The sequence below is a fragment of the Cricetulus griseus genome, chromosome 7 (genome assembly GCF_003668045.3).
Source record: "Cricetulus griseus strain 17A/GY chromosome 7, alternate assembly CriGri-PICRH-1.0, whole genome shotgun sequence".
Lineage (NCBI taxonomy): Eukaryota > Metazoa > Chordata > Mammalia > Rodentia > Cricetidae > Cricetulus > Cricetulus griseus.
In genome coordinates this window covers 72,107,011-72,132,095 of record NC_048600.1, presented here as the reverse complement: position 1 = coordinate 72,132,095, position 25,085 = coordinate 72,107,011, and the positions used below count along the sequence as shown (strand labels likewise).

General features: G+C 46.3%; 1 protein-coding gene across 1 annotated transcript in view; it reads right to left on the bottom strand.

The window, feature by feature from the left end:
* Positions 1–445: 445 nt before the first annotated feature.
* Positions 446–25,085, bottom strand: part of Larp1 (La ribonucleoprotein 1, translational regulator) — a 51,870-nt gene continuing 27,230 nt past the window's right edge. Inside the window, 18 exon segments of the mRNA XM_027427431.1 lie at positions 446–3,914; positions 5,018–5,145; positions 5,241–5,350; positions 6,894–7,038; positions 10,391–10,542; positions 11,322–11,428; positions 11,844–12,049; positions 12,144–12,267; positions 12,975–13,367; positions 14,948–15,117; positions 15,226–15,400; positions 19,089–19,233; positions 20,166–20,328; positions 20,429–20,635; positions 20,714–20,842; positions 21,473–21,647; positions 22,381–22,446; positions 22,667–22,728. Coding sequence (XP_027283232.1) covers positions 3,708–3,914; positions 5,018–5,145; positions 5,241–5,350; positions 6,894–7,038; positions 10,391–10,542; positions 11,322–11,428; positions 11,844–12,049; positions 12,144–12,267; positions 12,975–13,367; positions 14,948–15,117; positions 15,226–15,400; positions 19,089–19,233; positions 20,166–20,328; positions 20,429–20,635; positions 20,714–20,842; positions 21,473–21,647; positions 22,381–22,446; positions 22,667–22,728 — 2,864 coding nt within the window. The 3' untranslated portion in view covers positions 446–3,707.

The window sequence follows — 25,085 nt, the reverse complement described above, 5'->3', positions numbered from 1 at the left end:
CCCTAATGACTGTGATTGAGGTGGCTCACCTGGCAATCTACAGAATGGAGGCAACTGGTGGCTGTTATCATCCACTCACCTGGCAGTAAGAAATGCTAAAAGTGTCAATTCTTGGAAGAAAGCCATGACCACACCATACCTACAGTTCTGTAAACACTTTGTACAAGAGTTCTTGCATACATCCTGGGGAATGGAAATTCAATTCCACCCTTTCACCAGCTTCACAGTATGCAGGGTCCATGAGGGCCAAAGGGGCTCAGCACCTGGATAACAGCACTGAGGGCCCTGCCTTAAGTAAAGGCCCAGAAGCCAAAAGCAGCCTCTTCTTAGAGGCTGCTCTTTACACTACGCTCATGCAGACAGCATGGGCTTCTCCATCTGGGAACACACACCAGGCTCCTCTCTCAACCCAACAGCAGTGTCCCAGATGGGAGAACAACCAGTGTTTTGCCTTTTCAAGTTTTTATTTTTATACATTTTTTTGTATTAAAAAGAAAAGCATAATAATTACCACCAATTACAAAGGACTAGAGCAGGACCAGAATAATGAATGAATCACTTCAGCCTGGGAAGCAGACACTCTCAATAATATTAATGTTATGATACAAGCTCATTCAAGTATTTTACATTTTTTTTTTTGTCCTGTTGAATGTGATATCCTAGCACATGGTAAAGACAATGTACGAGCGTAAGGTGGAACCTTCTCTGAAAAGCCCATGATGAGTTTTCCTTTCCTGTGAGAACTGGGCTGAGCGTTCTCTTCTGCCTCTGCCATCACCATAGCTGGAGGAGAGAGTGGGGCTGGGGAGAATCCATGGGCCCTTAACAAGAGAGGTACTCTGGGGCTCAAGTGTAACCCAAGCCTCTGGTACACTCCATTATCCTTGTCTTCATGCCCTTTCCCTTGCTTCCAGACCATCCAAGCAGCTTGCTTTCTTTTGTAAATGTCATCAAAAAGGAGTGGGAAAGAGCAACAGAACAAAAACATTTAACAATTTGACATGGGGCTCAGCAGCTCTGTCTGAACCCAGGGGTCCAGGCAGCCTTCTCTTTGAGGAGCGCATTTGCTCTGAGGCTCAGAGGACAGACTACGTACAATCTGGCCCTTGCTGGGCTCAGGCTGATGACCAACACTGGACAGGCAGAGGATGAAGGCGGTTCAGTTTGGCAGGCTGTCTCTGTCTCAGGTCTTGGATCCCATGGGAAGATGATGATGGGGAAGTAAGTGGCTTGCTCTGGTGGCCCCTGCCACTCCTGGCATACTTGTCACAGATACATCGGTCCTAAATTCAAGTGTCTTCAGAAGGTGAAGATGTAAACTACTCTGCAACGTCAACTCCTAACATGTCACAACAAATACACACACACACACACACACACACACACACACACACACACACACACACACACACACATATTCCCACACACACACACATATTCCCACCCCTCCTCAGCCTGTATTGAGATGATAGCCTTGTCTTCCTGCCCCAAAGGGGCTTCCTTCCTCAGAGGGGCCTGAGAGGATTAGGGAGAGGATGGCAACCCTAGCTTGGATAGTCTAGATGGGAACCACCTTCCCCACACTGGGCCTCAAAGCCCTGAGGTTCTGTGGTACTGGATACAGTATAGGGCTGAATGGGGAAAGGAAGGAGAAAGGAAAGGAAGAAAAAGGGAGCCCACTCTTTGGTGAACGTGCACCATAGGGCAGGTACCAGACTTCGGGAAAGGCCTCAGATCCCATCAGCAGATCCTGTTCCTATATCATTTGAGACAACTGAGTCAGTCACAGGAGCTGACATGGGATGTGCACATACTAAGTAAGCACCGGGAGGGCAGAGTGAGGCAGGGCACAAGCTAAAAGCAACAAGGTACCCAAAGACAGAGGGCAAGGCAAGTTCTTGCCAGCCTGGGATGCTGTGTCCTAGTCCCAGCCTTTGGGACAACAGAGGAACTCAGTGATGAAGAGGGCCACACAAATTTCAGTAACTGAGCACTTCCCGGGTCCCAGTGTGGGGGTGAGCAGTCTCCCCAGCCTGTATGCTCAGTTCTTCATCACCCTCCCCAGCTCCTGATGACGGCAGCCTCCAGCCACTCCTCTAGCATGTGCAGGGCAGCTCAGGCAGACGGTGGCTTAAGAAGAGAAGTCAGGTATACTCTATGTCCGCATATACCTTCCTGCCATAGGGCTTCACCAAACGGCAGGATCCCCCAGCCCTTGGTTCCTCTCACCTCTTGATCCCTCGCAGGGTCAGTGAGAGGGTGGGCAAAGATGGCTTGCAGGGGGTGGGCGTATTAAGATGGGAAGACCACACCAGACCCTTGAAGAATGGCACCTTTCTCCACATTGTGAGACAAACCTCCTTGAGGTCAAAGGTCTTTAAGGTCAGACACAGATCTAAGCTGTGGCTATGAGTGGATGTTCACCTCCTTGCCCTGGGGTTGGGGAGACACTCAGGCTGAGGACAAGTGTGTGCCAGACAAGGCCAACTCTGTTTACAACAGTCTGAAGCAAACTTGGCCTTGGGTTCCGAGGGAAGAGCAGGGTGGGCCTGGTGAGACGACAGCAAGCAGAACAAGGACAGTGGCAGCAGTGTGCAGACACAGGACATCAGCTTGAGACGATGAAACAGCAGGGTGTCCTGGGCACAGCTCTGATCGAGCTGCCCCCAACTCTCTTGCCTCCAGGCAGGAGGCCCTGTACATGCAACTCAGTCCCGAGGAAAATTCTAGTTAGTCCAAACCCAGGGTCATCCCAGGCAGGTGGAGCTCTTCTGAGGCTTGAGGAGGAAAACAGGCATTTGGGCATTAGTTCAGGTTCCCGCTCCACAATAAGGCAACTTTTAAAAAAATATTATTTCCAAAAACAGAACAGAAGAAAAATTCCAAGGAGGGGGAAAGACATCACTTTCTATGGATTAGGTGGGTTCTGATTTTTTTTTTGACATTTTTTTAGTGGTCGATTTTGTCTTTTTTTCCTTTTTTTGTTTTTGTTTTTTTTTTTGTTTGTTTTTGTTTTTTTTCTGTTTTCTCAAGGATGGAAAGGTCAGAGGAAAAAAAAATAAAATGAATCATCTTTCAATAGTCTCTTCTGGTGTGAGCAGCGTCTCTGGGCTGGGGAGAGGGGGGAGGGCAGGAGAGGCTGAAACTCCCCAACCCCCACTCTGAGATCCTTTGGTTTCCTTCCCCCAGAGGTGGCAGAAGGGTATGTGAAACAGCAGGGGACACGGTGATGGAAAACCCCAGTTGATCGAGGGGCTGGTGCTTCTGGGGCCCATGGGCACCGCCAGAGCCTTCTGGTGGGCTGCATAGTTGGCTTGAGGGGAGCGGGACGAGGCGGGAGACAGGTCGGCCTAACAGCCGCAAGAAGGGCTGAAGAGTGATTTTGGTAATCCAGACAAACTATCAATAATTTAAAACTTGATATATATATATGTATATATATATATAAAAAATCTCCCCCTTCCCCTCCCCCCCCAGAAGTTAAGATGGAAGTCATGGAGACAGGAGGGGAAGAGGGAACTTGGAGGCTCCCGCCCAGGGGGCACCACTAATAGCCCAAATGATGTACACTGCTACTTAGCACAAAGGCCCATCCTAGGAACTCTAGGCCTGTCCCTTTTCTGTCCACTCTCCCGGGACTGGGCACCCCCATGGATCCTCGCCCACCCCACCCCTTCTATCCCAAACCCCAGGGGGCTTCTGAGCGTTCACTTTCCCAAAGTCAGTGTGTCCGAGTGCTGGCTTGTCCATTTGGCATCTTCCCGAGTGGCCTGGCCAGTAGGTGTCGTAGGGGGTTGGCAGATCCCAGTGGCAGGCCTGCTGGAAGACTGGGAAGGGCACCGTTTCCTGCCCTCACCGCTGCCTCCTGCTACCACTGGGTGTCGCTTGTGGTTGCCTTCCTCGCCCATGGGGGGCTGTAACAGAGGAGTCACAAGTGGTCAGAAAGCATTAGCCATACCACTTTCCAGGACCAATCAGAGGCCTCCTTTCCACCTCCAAATGTAGACAACGATTTGGTTTACAAATGAAGTAGGGCCCATCCTGTGCTTTCATGCTGACACTACCAGAAATAAGGTAACTGACCAAAGCATAAAAGTAATTTGCCAAAATCCTCCTATATTTAGGTCTATATTCTAAAGAGCAGGTTTGATCCTACATATTTCTGTCCTTTCTATGAAGGGGTCTCTTACTCAGGAAATGACCTGTGGTATGTGGCAAACAGCATGGTGCATGTGTTGGCTCCACAGGGCCACATACACTGGGCCTGTCTTACTCTAGCCCTCACTAGGCACACAAGCCAACAAAGAAGACTGTTGACTCTCAGTCTGCCCTACCAAAGGCCACCAAAAGTACTTTCCAGGTATCAGGGTCAAGCCACTGGTTTACCTTAACTAGTCTACCCAGCTACCTACAGGTTCTTTTCACACAATCGCCTCCCCAAGAGTGGGTAAGAACACAAGCCCAGTTTACCCATCCATACAGGATATAATTCTACCTACATTCAACACCAGGAGCTGGCCCAACAGTGTGCTCACCAACGTGGGCACTGCAAGCAGTATCAGTTTTAAAATAACTGAAGACCATTGCTGCTACTTACTTACTTACACCTACACTTTCCGTTAAAAGTTCAAAAGAACAGTGACTGATACATTATAAAAGGCAGCCTTTGAGACATTCAGAAGCAATACCCAGACTCACCACAAGATGTCACTGTCCAGGCACTGCTCCAGACAATGGAGAACTGGACACTCATTTACAAATTTCTGATCTTTTCCAGAAGGAACAAGTACATTTATCAGGGTAGCTGGTACTAATCCTGGCACAAACTAGCAGTAGTGGGCCTGGGCAAGCAGGTGGGCTGTGACACGAAGGGAAGGAAGGACAACAGGAGGGAGGCCGGAAACCACCAATTCTAGTGAGTACCCGCTGTCCACTCTCACCATCACTTCACATACAGGAGAGGGTGGCTGCTCTTTACAGGACAATTAGAGGAGTCAGAAGAGAGGCTTTCACTCACGTCCACTCGGAAGTCTTCTAGACGTCGGAATTTGCCGAGGTATTCTTGCAGTTTGGGGTCAATGTCCAAATTTTTGGCTTTGGAATATTTCAAGAAGGCCCAGAACTTCTCTAATCCATAGAGCTGGCCTGTGAAGAAAGGAGAGTTGGAGAGCTGAGCTGAGATGAAGGGCCTAATACTCCAAGGCCCAGGAGGGTTCCTGCAGCTCTGACAAGACTCTTACCAGCCTCATAGTCCTTCACAGTCTCCTCCTGGAAATCCTTGAATATGTCCAGTCGGAACTTCTTCTCCAGACCATAACTGTAATATCGAAAAAGGCACTCCAAACCATATCTGTGGAGGACAGAAGCTGGTGAGCTTGGCACACACAATGCCCACTGGAACATGGGGCGGCGGGTGTGTGTGTGTGTGTGTGTTATGGGCGGCGGGTGTGTGTGTGTGTGTGTGTGTGTGTGTGTGTGTGTGTGTGTGTGTGGTGTGTGTGTGTGTGTGTGTGTGTGTGTGTTATGGAACACACCTTGTGGCCTAGCAAAGGAACTCTGGAACAGATATGACAGTGAACTATCCTAGACCAGAAACATGGCAGGCCCACAGAAAAACTTCCAGCAGCACCAACACCAGCCCTAAAGAGCCACAATGTTCAATTCTGCCAGGGCTCAGCCAATTCTACCCACCACACCCTGCACTCACATTCATCTGCTTGCTCTCCGTCTCTTAACTACTGCTTTTTGCCCCCAAAAGCAGTATAGTAGCCGAGACAGACCTTACAGTTCATAAAAGTCAACATTATTTATCTGCTCATAGGAAAACGTGACCTTCCCTGTACTAGCTCTCTGACCCACATCAATCAGCAGGTTTGTTCATTTGCCCTAGTCAGAAAGTTCACCACTAGGAATGTGATACCAAGGAAAGGACCAAATACAGATTCCTATTTTACAGGCACATAAAACCGTTCACAGCTGTTATGGAATAACCTTTTTGTACACTGTGAAGACGTGTTTTTGCCAAGGACTGGCCAGTATCTAGGCAGGACAGCAAGACACAGAGGATGCTAGGAGGAGGATAGGCAGAGTCTAGGGAGTATTGAGGAACAGCAGAAGAGAGAAGCAAGACGAACATGCCATGTTGAAAGAAGGTACCACCCATGGCAGAGGGTAGATAAGAAACATGGATTAATTTGGGCTGGAGAGATGGCTCAGTGGTTAAGAGCACTGACTGCTCTTCCAGAGGTCCTGAGTTCAATTCCCAGCAACCACATGGTGGCTCACAACCATCCATTATGAGATCTGGGGCCCTCTTCTGGTGTGCAGATATACATGGAAGCAGAATGTTGTATACATAATAAATAAATAAAGTCTTAAAAAAAAAAAAAGTTCACACTGAAATTCACTAAATGGGATGGGGTGGCACCCGCCTTTAACCCAGCACTCTGAAGGCAAAGGCAGGTAGGCCACTGTGAGTTCAAGGCCAGGTCTACACAGAGAGAGTTTCAGGACTACACATTGAAACTGTCTTGGGGAAGAAAAGAGAAAATAAATTCACTGAGTGATGTTGGCTACACTGTATTTTACAGTGCTTTGTAGATGACCCTCTGCTTTTTGGCAGGTTAAGAGTCTACCCTATGTGACAAGGCATCCCTGACACCCCCCCCCATATGCTTATGGCATAAAGGCAAAACAGAGTCTGCTCACGGAGCAAAGGGGTGAAGATAAAGGAGACCTGTATGCACAATCATACCACAAAACCTTTTAAGCTCTGAAAAATTGAGTATGTGAATACCTTGCTCATCTTTAAATTTCCAATTTCAGCTCTGGCAGCTGACTCACTGGGGCCCTACCAGTCTCCAAGTGTCACACAGAGTCCCTGGCCCACTCACCTGTAGCCTTCTTTGGCATCCTCCAGTGCCAGCTGCTTGAACTCCTCATACATCTTTTTATTGAAGTGATCCCGGAGGAAGAAGGACCAAAAGCGGAAAAGGGTATTCATCTCCTGAGACTGGCCAATGCCCAAGCGCTTCCGCTCTGATGGGAAAGACAGGAGAGGAGAAAGTCAAGCCAGACTGCCCTTTGTTCACTCAGAGCTTAGTCTGCAGGCCTTGCTAGGCAGCATTGGTCTCTGACCTGGCCATCTGTCTAGCTGAGTCTTACTTGCTATCACTTAGAGCAGTGGTTGTCAACCTCCCTCATGCGGCAACCCTTTAATACAGTCCCTCATGTTGTGGTGACCCCCATCATAAAAAATTATTTCACAACTATCACTTTGCTAATGTTGTGAATTGTAATGTGAATATACATATGTGCATATACACATAAAAGTATACACATAGAAGAGATGGCTCAGCAGTTAAAAGCATGGCTCTTCTTGCAGAGGACCTAGGTCTGGTTCCCAGCACCCACATGGTGGCTCACTACATCTGTAATTCCAAGAGGTTCAACACCCTCTTCTGGTCTCCAAGGGTACCAGGCATGAACATGGTACACAGACATACACATGTATAAAATACTTATATACATAAAATATAGAACTTGGGAGGAGGAGGCAGCAGTTCAAGGCCAGACTTGACTAAAGAAAGTTAAAGGGTAGCCTGAACTACATGCACAGGCAGATACCTGAAGCTTACCAGGCAGCTAGGATACCAAATCTACGAGCTCCAGGTTCAAGTGAAACCCTGCCTCAAAAATAGGTGGATGCTGACTCAAAATATATTTAAAGGGACACACACACACACACACACACACACACACACACACACACACACACACACACACACACACACCAAAAAACCCCAAAATTCCTACCAAAGAGTGATCTGACAATAAAGCCAGATAAAAAAGGATCCGAACAAACATTAAAATCAAAGACAAGGTGAAACAGAACTTCTTTTTTTCTTGTTTTTCGAGACAGGGTTTCACAGGGTTTCACTGTGGCTTTGGAGCCTATCCTGACACTCGCTCTGTAGACCAGGCTGGCCTCGAACTCACAGAGATCTGCCTGCCTCTGCCTCCCAAGTGCTGGGATTAAAGGCATGCACCACCAATGCCCGGCGGCGAAGCAGAAGAGATGCTGCCTTATACCTTTTTAATTTTTGGTTTTTTGAGACAGGGTTTCTCAGTGTAGCTTTGGAGCCTGTCTCTGTAGACCAGGAAGGCCTCAAACTCAAAGAGATCCGCCTGCCTCTGTCTCCCAAGTGCTGGAATTAAAGGTGTGTGTTACCACCACCCAGCTTACATGTTCTTATGGGATCCCATGCTCAGGTTAGGGACTCTGGTGGTTTGAATGCGAATGATCCCTAAAAACTCACTTTTTTTTTGGGGGGGGGGGCGGACGGTATTGTTCTTCTTTTTTTCCTTTGATTTTATTTATTTATTTTTATTTATTATGTATACAGTCTTCTGCCTGCATGCCAGCAGAGGGCACCAGATCTCATTCAAGGAGGTTGTAAGCCACCATGTAAAACTCACATGTTTGAATACTTAGTCCCCAGTTGGTGGAACTGTTTGGGAAGGATTAGGAAATGTGACCTTGTTGGAGGAGAGGTCTCACTGTGGACTGACTTTGAGGTTTTCAAAGCCCACCCCACTCACAGTTACCTCTTGCTTGTTTTCTGCTTCTCCCTGCTGATAAGGATGTAAGCCCTCAGCTACTGCTCCAGCACCATACCTACCTACCTGCCTGCCGTTGGGCATCCTGCCATGATGGTCATGGGTTCACCTTCTGAAACTGTAAGCCCCCCAAATAAACTCTTCTTGCTATAAGTCACCTTGGTTGTGATGTCTCATCACAGTAATAGAAAGGTTATTAAGGGGGGCTGGAGAGATGGCTCAGAGGCTAAGAACATTGGCTGCTCTTCCAGAGGTCCTGAGTTCAATTCCCAGCAACCACATGGTGGCTCACAACCATCCGTAATGAGATTTGGGGCCCTTTTCTGGAGTACAGATATACATGGAAACAGAATGTTATATACATAATAAATAAAATCTTTAAAAAAAAAAAAAGAAAGAAAAGTTACTAAAGACAGGGAGGGACGAAGCACAGTGCCACCTCAATAGGAAACTTCCTCCAAAGGTTAACACTGTTCAAAGTTTGTATTGTACACACCACATAAATTGTGTGTTGTACTTTCTCCCACCCACTCACTCCCAGAGTAAGGAAATACTGAGCAGGTACCAAAGTCATTATTTGGTAACAGACTAATCTGCATATCCTCATATCACCTGTCAAAACCTTACACCTTTAAGGTATCTCATGTGACCAGATATTCTACCAAGGCCCTCTCCTTCTACCATCTTCCAGAGCAAGGCCAGTAACTGGGTTCACTACAAAGGGGTCATAGAATAAGCATTCAGGCTTTGTAGGTGACATAAAGTCTGGCCGTTACTTTTTCTTCTCTACCTACAACTGCTTCAAAGAAAAGTTGTCTGGGTTCCAGAGCCACTCAACAGCAACCTGAGCTAACATGGACCCAAATCTTTACCTAGAAAGTCCTGCTCAGTCTCAGCCCAACCCGAAAAGCCTTGTCTGGGGCACACTGGCAACAGCTAACACAGCAATGTTGCCAGAAATAAGCAAAACCTGACATTTCCTATACCGATGGATAAGACAGAGAAGAGTTAGAATATTCTGGGTACTATAGTTCCTTAACTTCTAGCATTTAATAACCATCTCAGGGGCTGGAGAGATGGCTCAAAGGTTAAGAGCACTGGCTGCTCTTCCAGAGGTCCTGAGTTCGATTCCTAGCAACCACATGGTGGCTCACAACCATCTATAATGAGATCTGGTGCCCTAACACTGTATACATAATAAATCTTAAAGAAAAAAAAAAAATCGCTGGGCATTGGCGGCGCACGCCTTTAATCCCAGCACTCGGGAGGCAGAGGCAGGTGGATCTCTGTGAGTTCAAGACCAGCCTGATCTACAAGAGCTAGTTCCAGGACAGCCTCCAAAGCCACAGAGAAACCCTGTCTCGAAAAACCAAAAACGAAAGAAAGAAAGAAAGAAAGAAAGAAAGAAAGAAAGAAAGAAAGAAAGAAAGAAAGGAAAGAAGGAACAAAGAAAGAAAAAGAGAGAGAGAGAATCTCATCTAAGTCTAACATCAGGTTTTTTCTTAAGTTTTTATTTTTTGAGTTTCACTACGGAGTCGGGCTGGCCTATAACTCAAGTTCCTACTACTCAGCTCAGCTTCCAGAATGTTTCAACTACAGGCCATTTATTATTCCAAGGTCAAAAAAAAAAAAAAAAAAAAAAAAAAAAAAAAAAAAAAAAAAAAAAAAAAAAAAAAAAAAGGCAACTGCTGCCTGCCCTCCACCCTTTATACTCTGGGGCACCGGGTGGGCCCCTTAGCAATGGCCAGGGACTAGGCTGGCCCTTACTTACCATTAAGGCAGCGCCTCCGATACTTGTGGTAGACATGTTGTGTGAATCCATTTTCTTTCAGCAGCTCATGGGAAGGATGCTGGAACTTGGGCAGCGACTGAGGGGTACAGCCATAGCTGCCAACTGCAGGTGTTCCTTCGGAAGGACTGGAGCTATGGAAGCCACAAGAATGATGGCATCACCAGTCACAAAATTCCTACTTAGCCCCACCCTAAGATTAGGAGACATCCTTCTGATCTACCAGCCAGGGTGCAGTCTTGTACTGCATTGCCCTTAACCTACAGCAACCAGCTGTACAGTGAGTGACCTTGGGAAAGTTCTGAGGAGTCACTGAGGCTCACAGGGCTTAGGACACTGGTCCAGGGGTGGTAGAGAGCTATCAATGACAAAGGAACTCACAGTATTATACTTTCTTTAAATCCTTACTTAATTTTAGTGTCCACCATCTCTGGGAAGCCCAAGTACACAGATTGGTGATTCCTAAACCTTACTTTAAAATATTTTCGGCAAAATTAAATTTAAAAAGTGTCTGGGCCCTACACTGAGTAGCTAAGTCATTGAACTGTGATGCTGGGAATGGAACCCAGTCTTGTCATGATAACATGTCTCTATAGTCAGGCATGGTGGCAGTCTACTAACAGCCAGGAATGGTAATCCATGCCTTTAATCTCAGCACTAGAGAGGCAGAATCTCATGGACAGGTGGATCTCTATGAACTCATGGCCGGGCTGGTCTACAAAACAGTTCCATGCCAGGAAGGGCTGCATATTTAAGACCCTGTCTAAAAATAAAAGAACAAAACACAAAGTAGCTTCTAATTCCCGGGCCTTGGGCTAAGACCCCCACACGGCTGCTTGGATTTGGACTCATCTGATGAGAGCCATGTGCCCTACGTGCCCCAAAGGCAGCCTGACTGCCCTGGCCATAGTACCTAATAGAAGCAGTCCTGGGCCTGTGCTCCCGGGAATCCATCACCCAACCCACATGACTCTCCAGGGGGGGGTTCGAGCTGTGTCTTGTCTTCCTTTTTCGAGGCATCTGTAAAATGAAACCACAACTTGTTATCTACAAATCTACTACTATGATGTCATCAAGCAGCCCTTAGCATCCAAGTGATACATCCCATTTTACAAAAGAATTTTCTTATTTTGCTATAACTGCAGGTTGAACACAAAGCTTTGTGCACTAGACAAGGGCAATACCACTGAGCTATATACCCCACTCCTATATAAAAGCATTTTCTGATTACCTTAACCGGTGAAGTGGAGGGCCAGAGATATATGCCTGAGGACTCACATCTGGTCTGCCCTCCTTCAGGCTCTGCAGGCCATGCCTATACTCAAGTCTACTTTGTGAGCTCTCAGCCTAAGTATGCTGCTGGGGATCTTGGTCCTTTGTTGGCTCAGACAGGACAGAAAAGCAGGCAGGACTCCACCTGGCTGAAGTACCTTACCTTGGCATCTAGGGTCCGTCCTTCTTTCACCACTGGGTAAAACCGTGGTGTCTGACTAGAGTCTTTGAGTTGAGGGGTCCGGGGTGTGCGGGGGGTCCTAGCGTTTCGGTAGTTTGGCGACTCTGGGACAGTGGTTGGTAGAGATCGGGCAATGGTGGAGGGCTCAGGAGCACCAAACAGCTTGTTGGCCAGGGCATCAGTAGGAACTGCAGAGGAAGAATGGGGTCAAGGGGCAAGGAAATCTCTTGTTAGGGCTCAATACCCCTTACCCACACTGGGCTTCAGGTGCCCACCCCTTACCTTGTTGGAACCGAGGTGGTCCAGGAGGAACCTCCTGGTTGGGATCCACAGGAGGCTCAGGGGTCAGTGTGTCAAACTGCTCCCGACTAATCATATTCACTTTCTTGAAGTTCTCAACTTCTTGCTGTATATGTGAAGTAGGTGGAGAAGCTGTTAATAAGATGCTCTGGCTGGCTCAGGAATCAAGACTGGCAGGAAACTGGTGAGGCTAGCTTCCCTGTCCACACACAGGAATCCAGTCTCCATCACCATCCCTCAGTGCAGCTACCCTGGCATGAGGGTACTGCTCTCATCTCAGGTCAGTGTCTCCCCATGCATGACAGCTACCAAGGAACTTGCTGCAGACTAGACTGCCCTTACGGTTCCTGAGTCTTCCTACATTATATAACTCGCTCATTTCACAGGCTTACCATTAGGTCTACTCAGCACCAAACACAGCTATTCCCAAAACTGACAAGAAATACGTATCTCCATGAGGATCTCTCTTTTCTCAATTTTCCACTAATAGGAGTCCCTAAAAACTTTTTTACATGTGTCTGATTACTTAAAACTAGAGATAACAATCCAATTTTATCTTTCACAAGGGTCTAGCCAATTGTGTGACACCAAAATGAATGGTTAGATAGGAGAGTTAGTCATCCTATATGCTGTTTACACTTTACATATACATACACACTTCCTCTTGTCACAGTATCAATCACTCCCCCATACATAAAGACAAAAAGTTATAATGAAGGTACCTGCCCAAAGCCACATGGCCAGTCAACCTTCCTCCTCTCCACATGTTACAGGAACCCCAGGCCCTTGTTCAAAGCTATGCTTGAGCCTCACCTTGATCTGTGAATACTCAGGCTCAAACTTCTCAGTCCATAGGTCTTGTTCATAGTAGAAGAGCCCATCATTAATGACCTTGGCCAGCTCAGCACTCATCTTGGCACGAGAAGTATGGTTGCCCGTGCGGTCTCCCCCAGGGTGCCGACGCATGTAAGGTGGTGTTTGAGTGACAATGAGGATCTTGTTGACATCCCGGTCATCAATCTCATAATCAGAGTCCTCATCAGACCAGGCAGTGAAAGTATTCTTCCGCCCATCCATCTGCTCCATCTCCTCATCAAACAGGAAGTCTAGTTCTTCTTGCTCATCCTGATCCTTAGACATCAGCTGCTGGGAGGGAAGCTGCTGAGGCAGAGCAGTCGGGTGGGAGAACCTGGGCTCCTCTGACTTCTGAAATAGGGGCAGACACCAAAGGTGAATGACCTGGGAATGACACATAAGACCCTTGGACCAGATTTTCTAGCTGCCCAAAAGGCTCTCTTGTCTCTCAGTTAAAAAACATCACAACTGTAACCCTGGTAACACCAGCAAATCACAGGTGTCCTCTCTGAACTCAGCTTCATGGAAAAAGAAACACCCCAAAGGAGCCCAGTTACACAGTCATTCACAAACAATTGTCTCTGTTTACCTTCACAGTCTACACACTGGCTGTTGAAAGCAGGCACAAAGCAATTCAGCTGAACCTTCCATTACCTGTCTACTCAACACCTTGGCAGACAGAAGTTTCAGACAAGCAGCCTTGCTTCAGTACCTTCAGTACTTAGACTGGGTCACAGCCAGAGCAGATATTCAATGGTTTAATGAGTGAGCACCCACCCAACAGTACCAGGCTCTGTATGAAAGTCTGAATGACCTGTACTTAGAAACTTCACAGTTCAGCAGGAGTAAGTCTACCAGCAGCCATCTGCAGTGTGGTTCAGCAAAGGCTCAAAACAGGTCTAGGAAGTACAAGGACGGTGCTGAGCCAGTCACAGCTGGGTGTGGTTAGGCAAAGCTTCCTAGAACAAGCTACTAGAGGATATAGGCAGGAACTGAGTGGGCTAGGCAGAAAAGACCGAACATCCCAAAGGCAAGGTGGGACATTTCAGTAGTGACAGACTCAATGGACTGACACCAGGAGAAGCGCTATCTTCCACATAGTATACATCCAGGAGGCAATTCTCTGATAGGTCAAGCACATTCAACAGAAACTCCAAACTACTACTTTCAAGGTTCAAGGTATTCTATGCAGGAGAACTGGGGCTAGCTGCTACCCCTGGCTCCAAACTTCCTAGAACTTGTACAGTTGACTGGGCCTTGGAAGGTACCTGTCTACTCAACATTGTTTTTCTTGGCTGAAGCCAACAACAGTGAGATATTCTGGGAATGAGCAGATAGGACAGGCAAAGAAGACAGGAGAGATGGACATAATGGCAAAATATATACAGGACAGAATTATATAGAAGACAAGTCCAAGGTCAGCTCTGAGGCCACTTCACAAGGCCTAGACCAAAGGTCTCTAAAGAGGGAGTTGAGGTTGCAGAGGTAGAGGAAATGAATCTGATGCCTACAGGCAGGGATCCCACCAGTAGTCAACACACAACACACATACTGCTTTCCCTTTTCTAGGACAATTTGACTCAACTTTCTTCATCTAAGAAGAAACTGAGACCCAAAGACCTAGCCATCACTGCATGAGACTTGCACTCCTCTCCACTGCCTCTTCTAAAGGTCCGAGGGACTCACATACAGAAGACCAAAAACAGATTTGGGGGAAAGGCCTGGGAAATGAAAAAGGAACAGCTGCAAATGAGAAACCTAAGCCACAGCTGCATGACCTTAACCTGAGGAAAAGCCACACACTGAGTTGGGTATCAGAGAGAGGTTCCTAAAGAATATAAACAGGCTGCATTAGCATTCCTACACAAGAAAACCCAGGATCATCTAGGTTTTCAGCTTAGCCCTTCAGGACTAAGTCAGGCCTCACCCACCTTGGGGCGTGCTGGGGAGGGACGAGGCCTTTTCTTCACTTCAATCCAGCTCTCAGAGTCCAGGTCTGGGAGGCTGGCAGACAGGCCCTTGGGAAGGGTCTTCAGGTTGCTGACCTCCTCTGTTTTGGTTGGCACTGGGGTAACAGCACGGGGAGAACCAGGTGCTGACTCTGAAGGGAGGAAAAGCAGGGCTTCATCATCCTAGTCCTTCCAGGGCAGTCCTGAGGTGACTGAACACTGGAGGATAATAAGCTATCTAGCCCCCACTGGGCACCTACCAGTCTCCTTCTGGTAGTGCTGGCGGGGAACAAACTCTGGGCAGTTGAGAAGCTGAGAGAAATCTGTTTGTGAATAATCCACTATTGGTGGACCAGGAAGTGGCCACTTCTCAGGTTGTTCCCTCCTTCGGACTTTCTCCTCAACGATCTCCACCACCGTGCTGTCCTTTAGAGCCTGCAGAGGAAGAGAGACAAGAATGAAGAGAACCACCTAGGGCAAACAGAGATCTGGAGACAAACCAGGACCCTAAGCATTTGGTTCAGTCCAGTAGCAGTAGTAAGTATCTGGCCACACATTCCCTGACTGACAGGCACATGTAAGAGGTACAAACATGAAAATGAAAACCAAAATTACTCAACAAGCCTGCAAGTCAACTTAGAGAAATCCAGAGAACACTTGCACATAAAGGAGACCATATGTCCAAGATTTAGGCAAAAGGCCACTAACAGTGACAGTGACTGTAACAGGAAAAGCACCTGCCATCATGCTGGCAATTTAACCCATAAGATAGGAATAGGTCAGGACAAATACTAACTAACCTTTTATTTGAATTTTGAGAAAAACAAAGATTTTTATAATACAACTGTTATAAGAGGCACAGGTAAGTTATTATGGGTTGCTATCTCTGAATACAAAAGTGAAGATTAGTCTTTTTCTCTTTCTTTCCTTTTTTCTGAGACAGGGTTTCTCTGTAGTCCTAGCTGTCCTAGAACTCACTCTGTAGACCAATCTCATCAAACTCAAGAGATCTATCAGCCTCTGCCTCTCAAGTGCTGGAATTAAAGGTGTGCGTCACCACATGTGGCTTAGTGAGAGATGTTCTATGTAAACTCTTTGAAATCTTTTGAGGGAAAGAAGGAAAGGAAACTTGTGGTAATGGTGTCATTATAGCCAAGGGAAGAGGAAGAGAGATTCTGTGGGTGGGAGTGCAGAAGATTCACATCTAGAAAGGGTTATACAGTTTCTTGCAAAATTAGTTTGTATTCACCTTTGTATCAACTACCCTACTTCTAGAGATCTATGCCAAAGACAGAAAGCTAAACACACAAGGCCATCTGTTTTATACATATGCTGTTTGTATATCAGTAAAAGACTGGAAGCAGTTAAGAACACTTGACTGCTGCTCTTCCAGGAAGGTCCAGGTTACATTTACAGCACCCACATGGCAGCTCATAACTATTTGTACTCTAGTCCCAAGGAGAATTCAACGCTCCCTCTGGCCTCTGGAGGCACTACCCACACACAGTGCACAGACATACATGCAAACAAAATACCCATACATACATATACTACCCCCCCCCCCCACACACACACATACCGAAAGGAACTGGAAACAACCATGGTTGAACACCATGGGATGTTGTACTTTGCAACTTAGAATGGGGTAGTGAGTTCTACGACAGCCAAGGCTACGAAGGGGAACCCTGTCTTGGGGGAAAGAGAAAGGGGGATGGCGCTTCTATTTTAAACCACTTTGCAGCTAGTTCCCAGATAAAACAAAGAAGTGATAAAATACCTGTGCCTTATCACCATTTACCAGCACTTGGGGGGCAGAGGCAGGCAGATCTCTGTTGAGTCCCATGCCATCCTGGTCTACAGAGTGACCCTGTCTCAAAAATGTAAAATAATAAAATAATAATAACATCATCAAGAATTATCTCTGACCCCTAGCAGTAATTTTATACACATAAGTCTCTGTTTTTATTTCTTTTGTTTTTATTTATTCATTTTTGTTGTTGGTGTTTTTCCAGACAGAGTTTCTCTGCGTAGCCCTGACTGTCCTGGAACTCACAGAGATCCGCCTGCCTCTGCCTCCTGAGTGCTTGGATAAAAGCATGCACCAGTACCATCGGGCAAAAATGACAGTTTTAATACTTTAATGTCATATAAAGTATTTGAAAGTCATATAAAGACTTTGAAACCATGGATTTTACTTAATTTTTTCTGAAAACTGAGAATTATGATACCTGATTAATTCTCAAAACTTGAGTGCAAAATAAAATTAATACATACCAAATTAAAGGCATAGTTTTCACAAAAAATATTTTCATGACTTAGAGTGACGTTCATCTGACCACATAAATTGCTAACAAGAAAACAAAACCCAGTCTGCAGTGGTAATGAATGAATTACCATAGGAACAATATGTACATACTATGAATTAAAACAAATTAATTGGGAATTTGGGACACGAAACAAAAAAAAAAAAAAAAAAAAAAAAAAAAAAAAAAAACCCAAAAAACAAAAAACAGAAGCTGAGCATGGTGGCATACACTTTTAATCCAGCACTTGGGAGGCAGAGAGAAGCAGGCAGATTTCTAAGAGCTCTTACATACCGAGTTCTAGAACAACCAGGACTATACATACAGAGACTGTCTGAAATTAAAAGAAAATAGCCAGGTCTGGTGGCAAACACCTTTAATCCCAGCACTGGGAAGGCAGAGGCAGAAGCAGAAACAGGTGATCTCTGAGTTCTAGGCCAGCCTGGTCTACACAGTGAGTTCCAGGACAGTCAGGGCTACACGGAGAAACCCTGTCTTGAAAAACAACAACAAAAAAAGAAAAGTACATCTCATAATGTACTTTACTCAACCTAGAAACAATGACTAAGCAAGAAGCAACAGCAATGTGTGGTATCTAAACTCCAGTTCCTCTGAAGAGGAATTAATGTATTTTAATCTCAGCAGCTGGGAGGGACAGGCAGGCAGATTTCTCTGAGTTCAAGGCTAGCCTGGACTAAAAGCAGCTCACCTGGAGCAGGCATGAACCAGATATAGGAAAGATCCAACAATGGACTGAAAAAAAAATATAGAGCAATCTCTATTGCTTATAATATATAGTGAGTGCTAAAGAGAAAAGTCATCTTTGAAGGACAAGGGGAGCCAACTCTCAAAGTTGTATGAACTCTTCACAGGGTACAGAGGATCAAGCTCCTCATATGTCCCTCCTGTTCTACATCTTGGTTAGCAAACAACTGACAAGCAAGTGTCTCTCCACATGCTAGCTAAGCAAAGGTTGACTAAAGTGATTAGAGTACCACTATTTTGTAACCCCTAAGGAAATTGTTTTTGTAATAACCACAGGTTTTATCTATCTCAGGAGACAGACTGTCACATGCCATCCAAAAGAAGACATTAGCCATTTATTTACAAAGCCCTGATCCTCACCATGCCTCTAGAACAGAACACCAAGTTACCCAAATTCAGGACTATAGATGAGTATGTGAGATGATGCCTCTGTCCCATAGACATGTAATCTTGTATAGGAGACATGGCCTAATTTATCTAACAAAAAATAGCAAAAGAAAGAAAGGGTTGAAGGAGATGCAAGTCCATACAGATCTGATCTGGACTCTTATATTTACAAACCATTTTATTTTATTTTATTTTATTGAGACAGGGTTTCTCTGTGTAACAGTTCCGGCTATCCTAGAACTCACTTTGAAGAACAGGCTGGCCTCAAACTCACAGAGATCTGCCTGCCTCTGCCTCCTGAATGCTGGGATTAAAGGTTTGCGCCACCAATGCCCAGCTTATGAACCATTTTTAACTATATCTGACAGCAATTGGGGAGAATCTGAAACAGAGTATCTGGCAATATTAAATAACTATTAATGTTTTTAGGTGTGATGATACTGTGGCTATTGAAATGCTTTATTTTCTAGGAAGACCTACAAGATCAGGGGTACACAGGCAAGACCAGCTGTTGTTGATTCTTGCTGTAGCTGAAATGCTATACCATGGTGGCACCTTGGGACTCAGTATATGCAGTTAGTGGGGTTTCATCCTGAGTTTAGTCCATCAACTCAGGACTCACAGGGATGATCTTACTTTCCCACCCTTACCCACAGGAGAAGACATACCGAAAAGATGAGTGAAATGTCAGTGGTTAGGGCCTGTACACGGTGAAAGGAAGCAATAAGGGTGATGGGAAGGAAACCATCAGCATCCATTTTCCGTCTCAGGAAGAAGTCTCGCTCTAAATTGTCCACGCTGAAGTAGTATTCACTAAGTGGGGAAAAAAGGCATCACTGAGGGGCTATGGGCCTTCCCTGTTTCCTATCCATCCCTGCAATCTCTAGCCTTCTCACCTCTCTCCTAACATACAGCTTAAAGCAGAGGCTCTCAGCCTACGGGTCACAACCCCTTTGGGGGTCAAACAAGCTGACCCTTTCACAGGGGTGGTCACCTAAGCCCATCAAGAAACAGATACTTACATTATGATTCGTAACAGTAGCAAAATTACAGTTAGGAAGCAGCAACAAAACTAATTTTATGGTTGAGGAACTGTATTAAAGGGTCACAGAATGAGGAAGGTTAAGAACTACTGGCTGAAAAGAAATGATGCCCTGCTACTGCCTTCCACCCTTTCTGCCTTTCAGCTATCACAGGTGAACCCAACAAACTAATCCTCCTTTGAAACTCAGTTCCCATACTGTTCTGCTCTTATAACACTAACGCTACACTGCCTGCTCCCCTGTATGGGTTTTCCTCTGTTCTGTGAGATGGCACACATTAGTATGAGTAAGGGCAAAGTATATAGAAACAGCTTTAACCCTGTGCTTTGTTAGATATTGTGACTTGGAGGAATTACTGGCCTGCCTGCCTGCCTGCCTGCCTGCTCCCCTATAAAAGAGGGATAGGAGGAGACCCAGATCATGGGACTCCAGTATGCAGAAGTTATAGGATGGGATAAGAATAGCCTGCAATCACTTGGCAAGAGCCTGGCCACAGTGACAGCTCAAGGACATGCTTGCCAGCATCCACCACACTGCTGATGGGCTGCTTTGTGACTATAGGAGTATACAAGGGAACCAGGCTGTTCACCTGCTAATGGTAGTTCATTTTGCATAGCTTAAAACAGGGCTACTACATCATTGCTCACTAGACCCTGTTCTGGGCCCCATTCTGGCATAGACCGGCAGAGCCTTCACACTCACATCTGGCGCTTGATATAGTCCTTTAGCAGCTCCTGGTCAACATTGTAAATCTCAGTGCTGCTGAGATTGTCAAAGTAGTAGGTGATGTTGTTCATGTACTTGGGGGTGCGAGGCCCCTCTGTACCATCAAATTTTCGGTAGCCAAACTGGTAGTCAAAGTGGGCTACAGGAGAAATGGGCATCATTAGAGAGAGAAGATTCCCCGTCTACTACTCCTCCCACACACCCTTGGACATCCCAGAACCCAAATGGGCTTCACGTACTTCGAGTGCCACCCCGTCCACGGCCCCGTCCACGACCACGCCCCCGTCCACGGCCACGGAAAGAAGCCCGTGCCCCACCAGCCCCATCACTCTTCACACTTGATGTCTCATCCTGGTCATGCCAGGCAGGCTCTGGTTTGGTCTCTGGTTGCCAGGCTGGGGTGGGTGGGGCAACAGATACAGGCATGTAGGTGACAGGTTCAGATCCTGTGGTGAGAAGGAGCACAAGGTAAATCCTGAGAACATCCTCGTCATCCAGACCGTCCATACACAGACAGTACATACCTTTGATCTCCCCTCGGCTAGCAGGTGTATGTCTTGGCTCCTGTGGGCGAGTGGGACGTGAGGCCAATTTCTCTCTTGGTACTTCAGGCTTCATGTCTATTTGCAACGGAACCCACTTGTGTTTGTTCCCTGAGGGACAGCATGGGCATGTGAGAGAGGCATGGCAGGCCCCTCCTACATGACTTTTTTTCCCCTTCTCTCAAAGTTTTGGCCCAAAACTACCCATCTGGTAACCATGGGAACATTCTTTCCAAACACTGTCTCCCCTCACCCAAACTCTAGAATAAGGAGGTCAAGGTCGGTAGCTCTCAGTGTAAGCATCACTTTCTGGAGCCATATACCTGGCTGCCCCAAATTAAGATTAACTTTCCAGTCTTCCTTCACACATATGCCACATTACTGCCTGTGAGAACTGTGAGGGACCAATTTAGGTGGAGTGAACAGAAAGCAGGGAGCCATTTTTGAGGGAGGCTGCTGTGCTGAGGTGAGAATAAGAATGAGTCAGGGTTGCTACCTCAGGCCTGGCCTGTGAGTCTGTGAGAAAAAGCAGTCAAGCCTGTATCATTTCAGCAGGTTTTAGAAACTCTTAGAGCAATGTAAAAGCCCATTTAAGAGTAGATACACTAAGGCTTAACACGGCTGTTCCAAGTAGTGTGCCACCTCCTGATCTGAAGACCCTTCAATCGAGCGATAGACTTATGTCATTTAAAATTTCTGCAAGCCATACCTCCTAGGTCCTGCCCGAACAGGAGCACTTACCTTTCTTCTTCTGCCCGCCTCGCTGGCAGTCCTCATCCCCATTCTTTTCCTCCCCTGATTCATCTGACTTTGTTTTCGGGCTCTCCTTACTATCACTTCCATCTCCTTTCTCCTGCTCCTTCATGTCCTTCTTGGGAGGCAGCTTACGGGCAGGCTGAGGCTTGTGGGACTGTGGCTGCAGTAGGCAAAGGAGAGAGTGAAGGATACACCTGGTCATTGGGAAGGTGTTAGGGCAGGCTACACTGGATACATCCTAAGGCCTAACATTCATTACAAGACAAGGCCACACTAGCCATGAAGTAGGAGAAACGATATCTGTGGGCTAGAAGAAATGCTTGTCTGTACCACCTTTACAGTAAGGGTAAGACCCACCGAGGTGGTCACTAGTTCAGAACAAAAGTACTGAGAGGAACAGAACTGAACAGTCTCTTCTGTCAGGGTCCAGGGGAGCTAAATACACTTTCCCAAGTAATGGAGAAATATGGGCTTTGGAAAACTACAACACAGCTGTCTCCTAACCTACTGAACCATCAAGAGCTACTATACTAACTTCTGGGGATCATTTCACTAGAAGGCAAAGAGGAAATGAACAGTGCTTGGCAGATCCTGAAACTAAGCAAAGGCTCACATGACGGTAATTCCTAATTATTTCATTGCTGCTCACCTTATATAATTAATCAACATGTGTTTGTTCAGATCAGAAGGGAGTGTGTGTCCTATGTTACCCAGAGAGGCCTTGAACTCCTGGACCAAGCAGTCATCCTTCTTTTGAGTAGCTGGAACTACAGAAGGATCCTACAGTACTCCTCTTCAAATCTCAAGAAAGGTGAGACTTACAGCTCTTGGACAAAAGCCAAAGGAGTTTGTAAAGATAGCACCTGAACCTGTCAGCCCCTCCCCACACTCACCTGCACGCTCTTGTTGGCTATCTCTCCAGGTGTAGGCCAGTTGATTGCATCTCCAAAGTCACCAACCTACAAGACATAGTCTATGAAGGCCCCAGGATTACCCTGCCTGGGTCATTTCACTCACAGCCACGCTCTAGTTTCCTGAGAGATTTAGACCACTTCAGTGTATACAATCAAGATGACGTGCATGGGCACCCAGAAGGGGTTTCCACACTCTTCATGAGGGGCCAGAAGTGCTTACTAGAATAAGAAGAGGGATCACCCACAGGAGTCACTTGCTCCTTACCTTGCTGCCCTTGCGCTGTTTAGGAGCAGCTGCCCTCACTACCTTGGCTGGAACAGAAGGTTCTGTGGGAACAAGGAGGAAAAAAAACAGCTGTTAAGAACCTGTGTCACCACCATGCCCACCCAACCATGCACCTGCAGGTTCCCAAAGGAGCCACTGCAGAGAGGGTAAGAGTATGTGCTGACAGCCCTGCACCCAGGAGTCCAACTCTGAGATGGGAAAGCCCAGAGTCCAAGTCCGTATTTATGAGATGCCAACTGAAGCTTGAGAAGGAAGCTCATGCCCCAATCTGCACTGTTTAACTCAGGCTTCCAAAACTATGGCAAAATCTCTAATGAAAAAAATAAATTTCTTCATGAACAGAGAAAGGGAAGCTAAAGACATATAAGTGGACAAGTCCAGGGCCATACCAAGGCCTACTTTGTCCTAACTGACCTATAGGTGAAGCAAGAACCAGCTTCTCTGTCCCTAAAGAAAAGGTATACTCCAATTTGACCCCATAGTTCCGTCTATTTGGACAGCATCTCACAGTGTAGCCATTACTGCTTTAGAACTCTTCACGAACACCAGGTTGTTGAATTCACAGAGATTTCCCCTGCCTCTGCCTCCCAAGCACGCCACCATGACTAGCCAAAGTTTAATTCCAATAGTACAAGTTAAGCATGAGCTATGCACAATTTCAGCTCCAACAGTACTGAAACCACCAAATTAAGTCTATCCACTTCACAAGTCACTAAAATATAATGATCTCCAATTGTGTGAAGATGGACACAATGAAAGAGAACAGTCACAAAATAATATTTTCTATGGAACAGATAAGAATGTGTACATTCACACATCCATAGGGCAAACTCTGGAAGGATGTGTATATCTACAAAGATGAAGACAGCTTTTAAAGAAAGGGGTGTGCATGTCTTTTCTAAAGGAAGTGGTTCTGGTTAGTTTGCTCCCGTCTACATACATGTACTTTCCCAATGCAGCTCTGAAAACCAAGAGTGTTGTCTGTCTTTCTCTCCCTCCTCTAGAGATCCACAGGACTCAGCTCATCTACTTAGTTCTTGCTTCCCTTCCCTTCCCCTGCCATGCCAGGCCAGGAACTGCCCCAGCCTCCAAGCACAGCGATCTGCCCAGCTGGCTTCATAAGAAGGTTCTTCATCAGACCATGTCTTTTAAATGAGCAGAGAGTGTCCTTGCCCAATTCCTAACTGTGAGGCCAATGCATTCCTGGCTTCCGGCCATTACTGGAGTCACTGCCCCTAATGGTAGATACATGCCTTCTGATAGCTGGGGTTGTAGAACCCAGCCCACAGCACCCTCACCCTCCAGCATTGAGAAGCAGAATACCAGAAAATCTAAGAAAACCACTGTCCTGTGACCCCAGGATGACACCTGTGCCATATGTGGTAGCGTATTCCTCAGGAGACAGGAGGATCTCTGGGAATTTAAGGCCAGCCTAGTCTAGATAGAAAGTTCCAGGACAGCCAAGGATACCTAAGAGTGAGTGAGTGTGTGTGTGTGTGTGTGTGTGTGTGTGTGTGTGTGTGTGAGAGAGAGAGAGAGAGAGAGAGAGAGAGAGAGAGAGAGAGAGAGAGAGAGAGAGATTGAGAGATTGAGAGATTGATTTTCACCTCCTTTAGCCCAAGCCGGGCTAGTCCCTCCCAACTTGAGCGGTAACTAAAGTAATTTATTCATGTGCTCAGAGGCATTGGCGCATGAAGGAAAGCAGGCCCCAGGGCTAGGGACAAAGTTTACTTAACAGGAAGTACATGAGAACTGGGAGTAAGGTATACTAAAGATGAGTATATTAAAGGAAGTGGCTCTGGTTAGTATACTTCCTTTAGTATACCTCTGAAAAGAGGCAAAGGTTTTCTAGACATTGGTCTTTTTAAGTTTCTTGGTCTGGGTAAATGCACATCACCAGAAAATGTAAAATCAACTCCAACTGTTTTCTGATTTCCACAGGCATGCCATGGAGCTCCTGTTCCCTCAAATAAATAAATGTAATAAAACCCCTTTAAGCTCTTTCCTCATTTTTTTTTTAAAGGAAAGGTCTTGCTATGTAGCCTAAAGCAGACTCAAAGTTCCAGCAATCCCCTTGTCCCAGCCTGCCAAGTAGTAATTCCAGATGTGTGCCCCACTACCCAGCTTATTTCTCTCCTCTCTCTGTCCCTCCTTCTCCCTCTCTCTCATTTATTTTGTTTTTTTGAGACAGGATTTCTCTGTGTAACAGCTCTGGCTATCCTGCAACTAGCTATGTAGACCAGGCAGGCCTTGAACTCTCCGCCTCTGCCTCCCGAGTGCTGGCACTGAGAGTGTGCAATATACCATGGCTCCCCAACTTATTTTTTATAAACTCTCAAAACTGAACCATATGCTGGGATCACCCTGAGATCTCAGCAGAACACGATCATGGACTGTA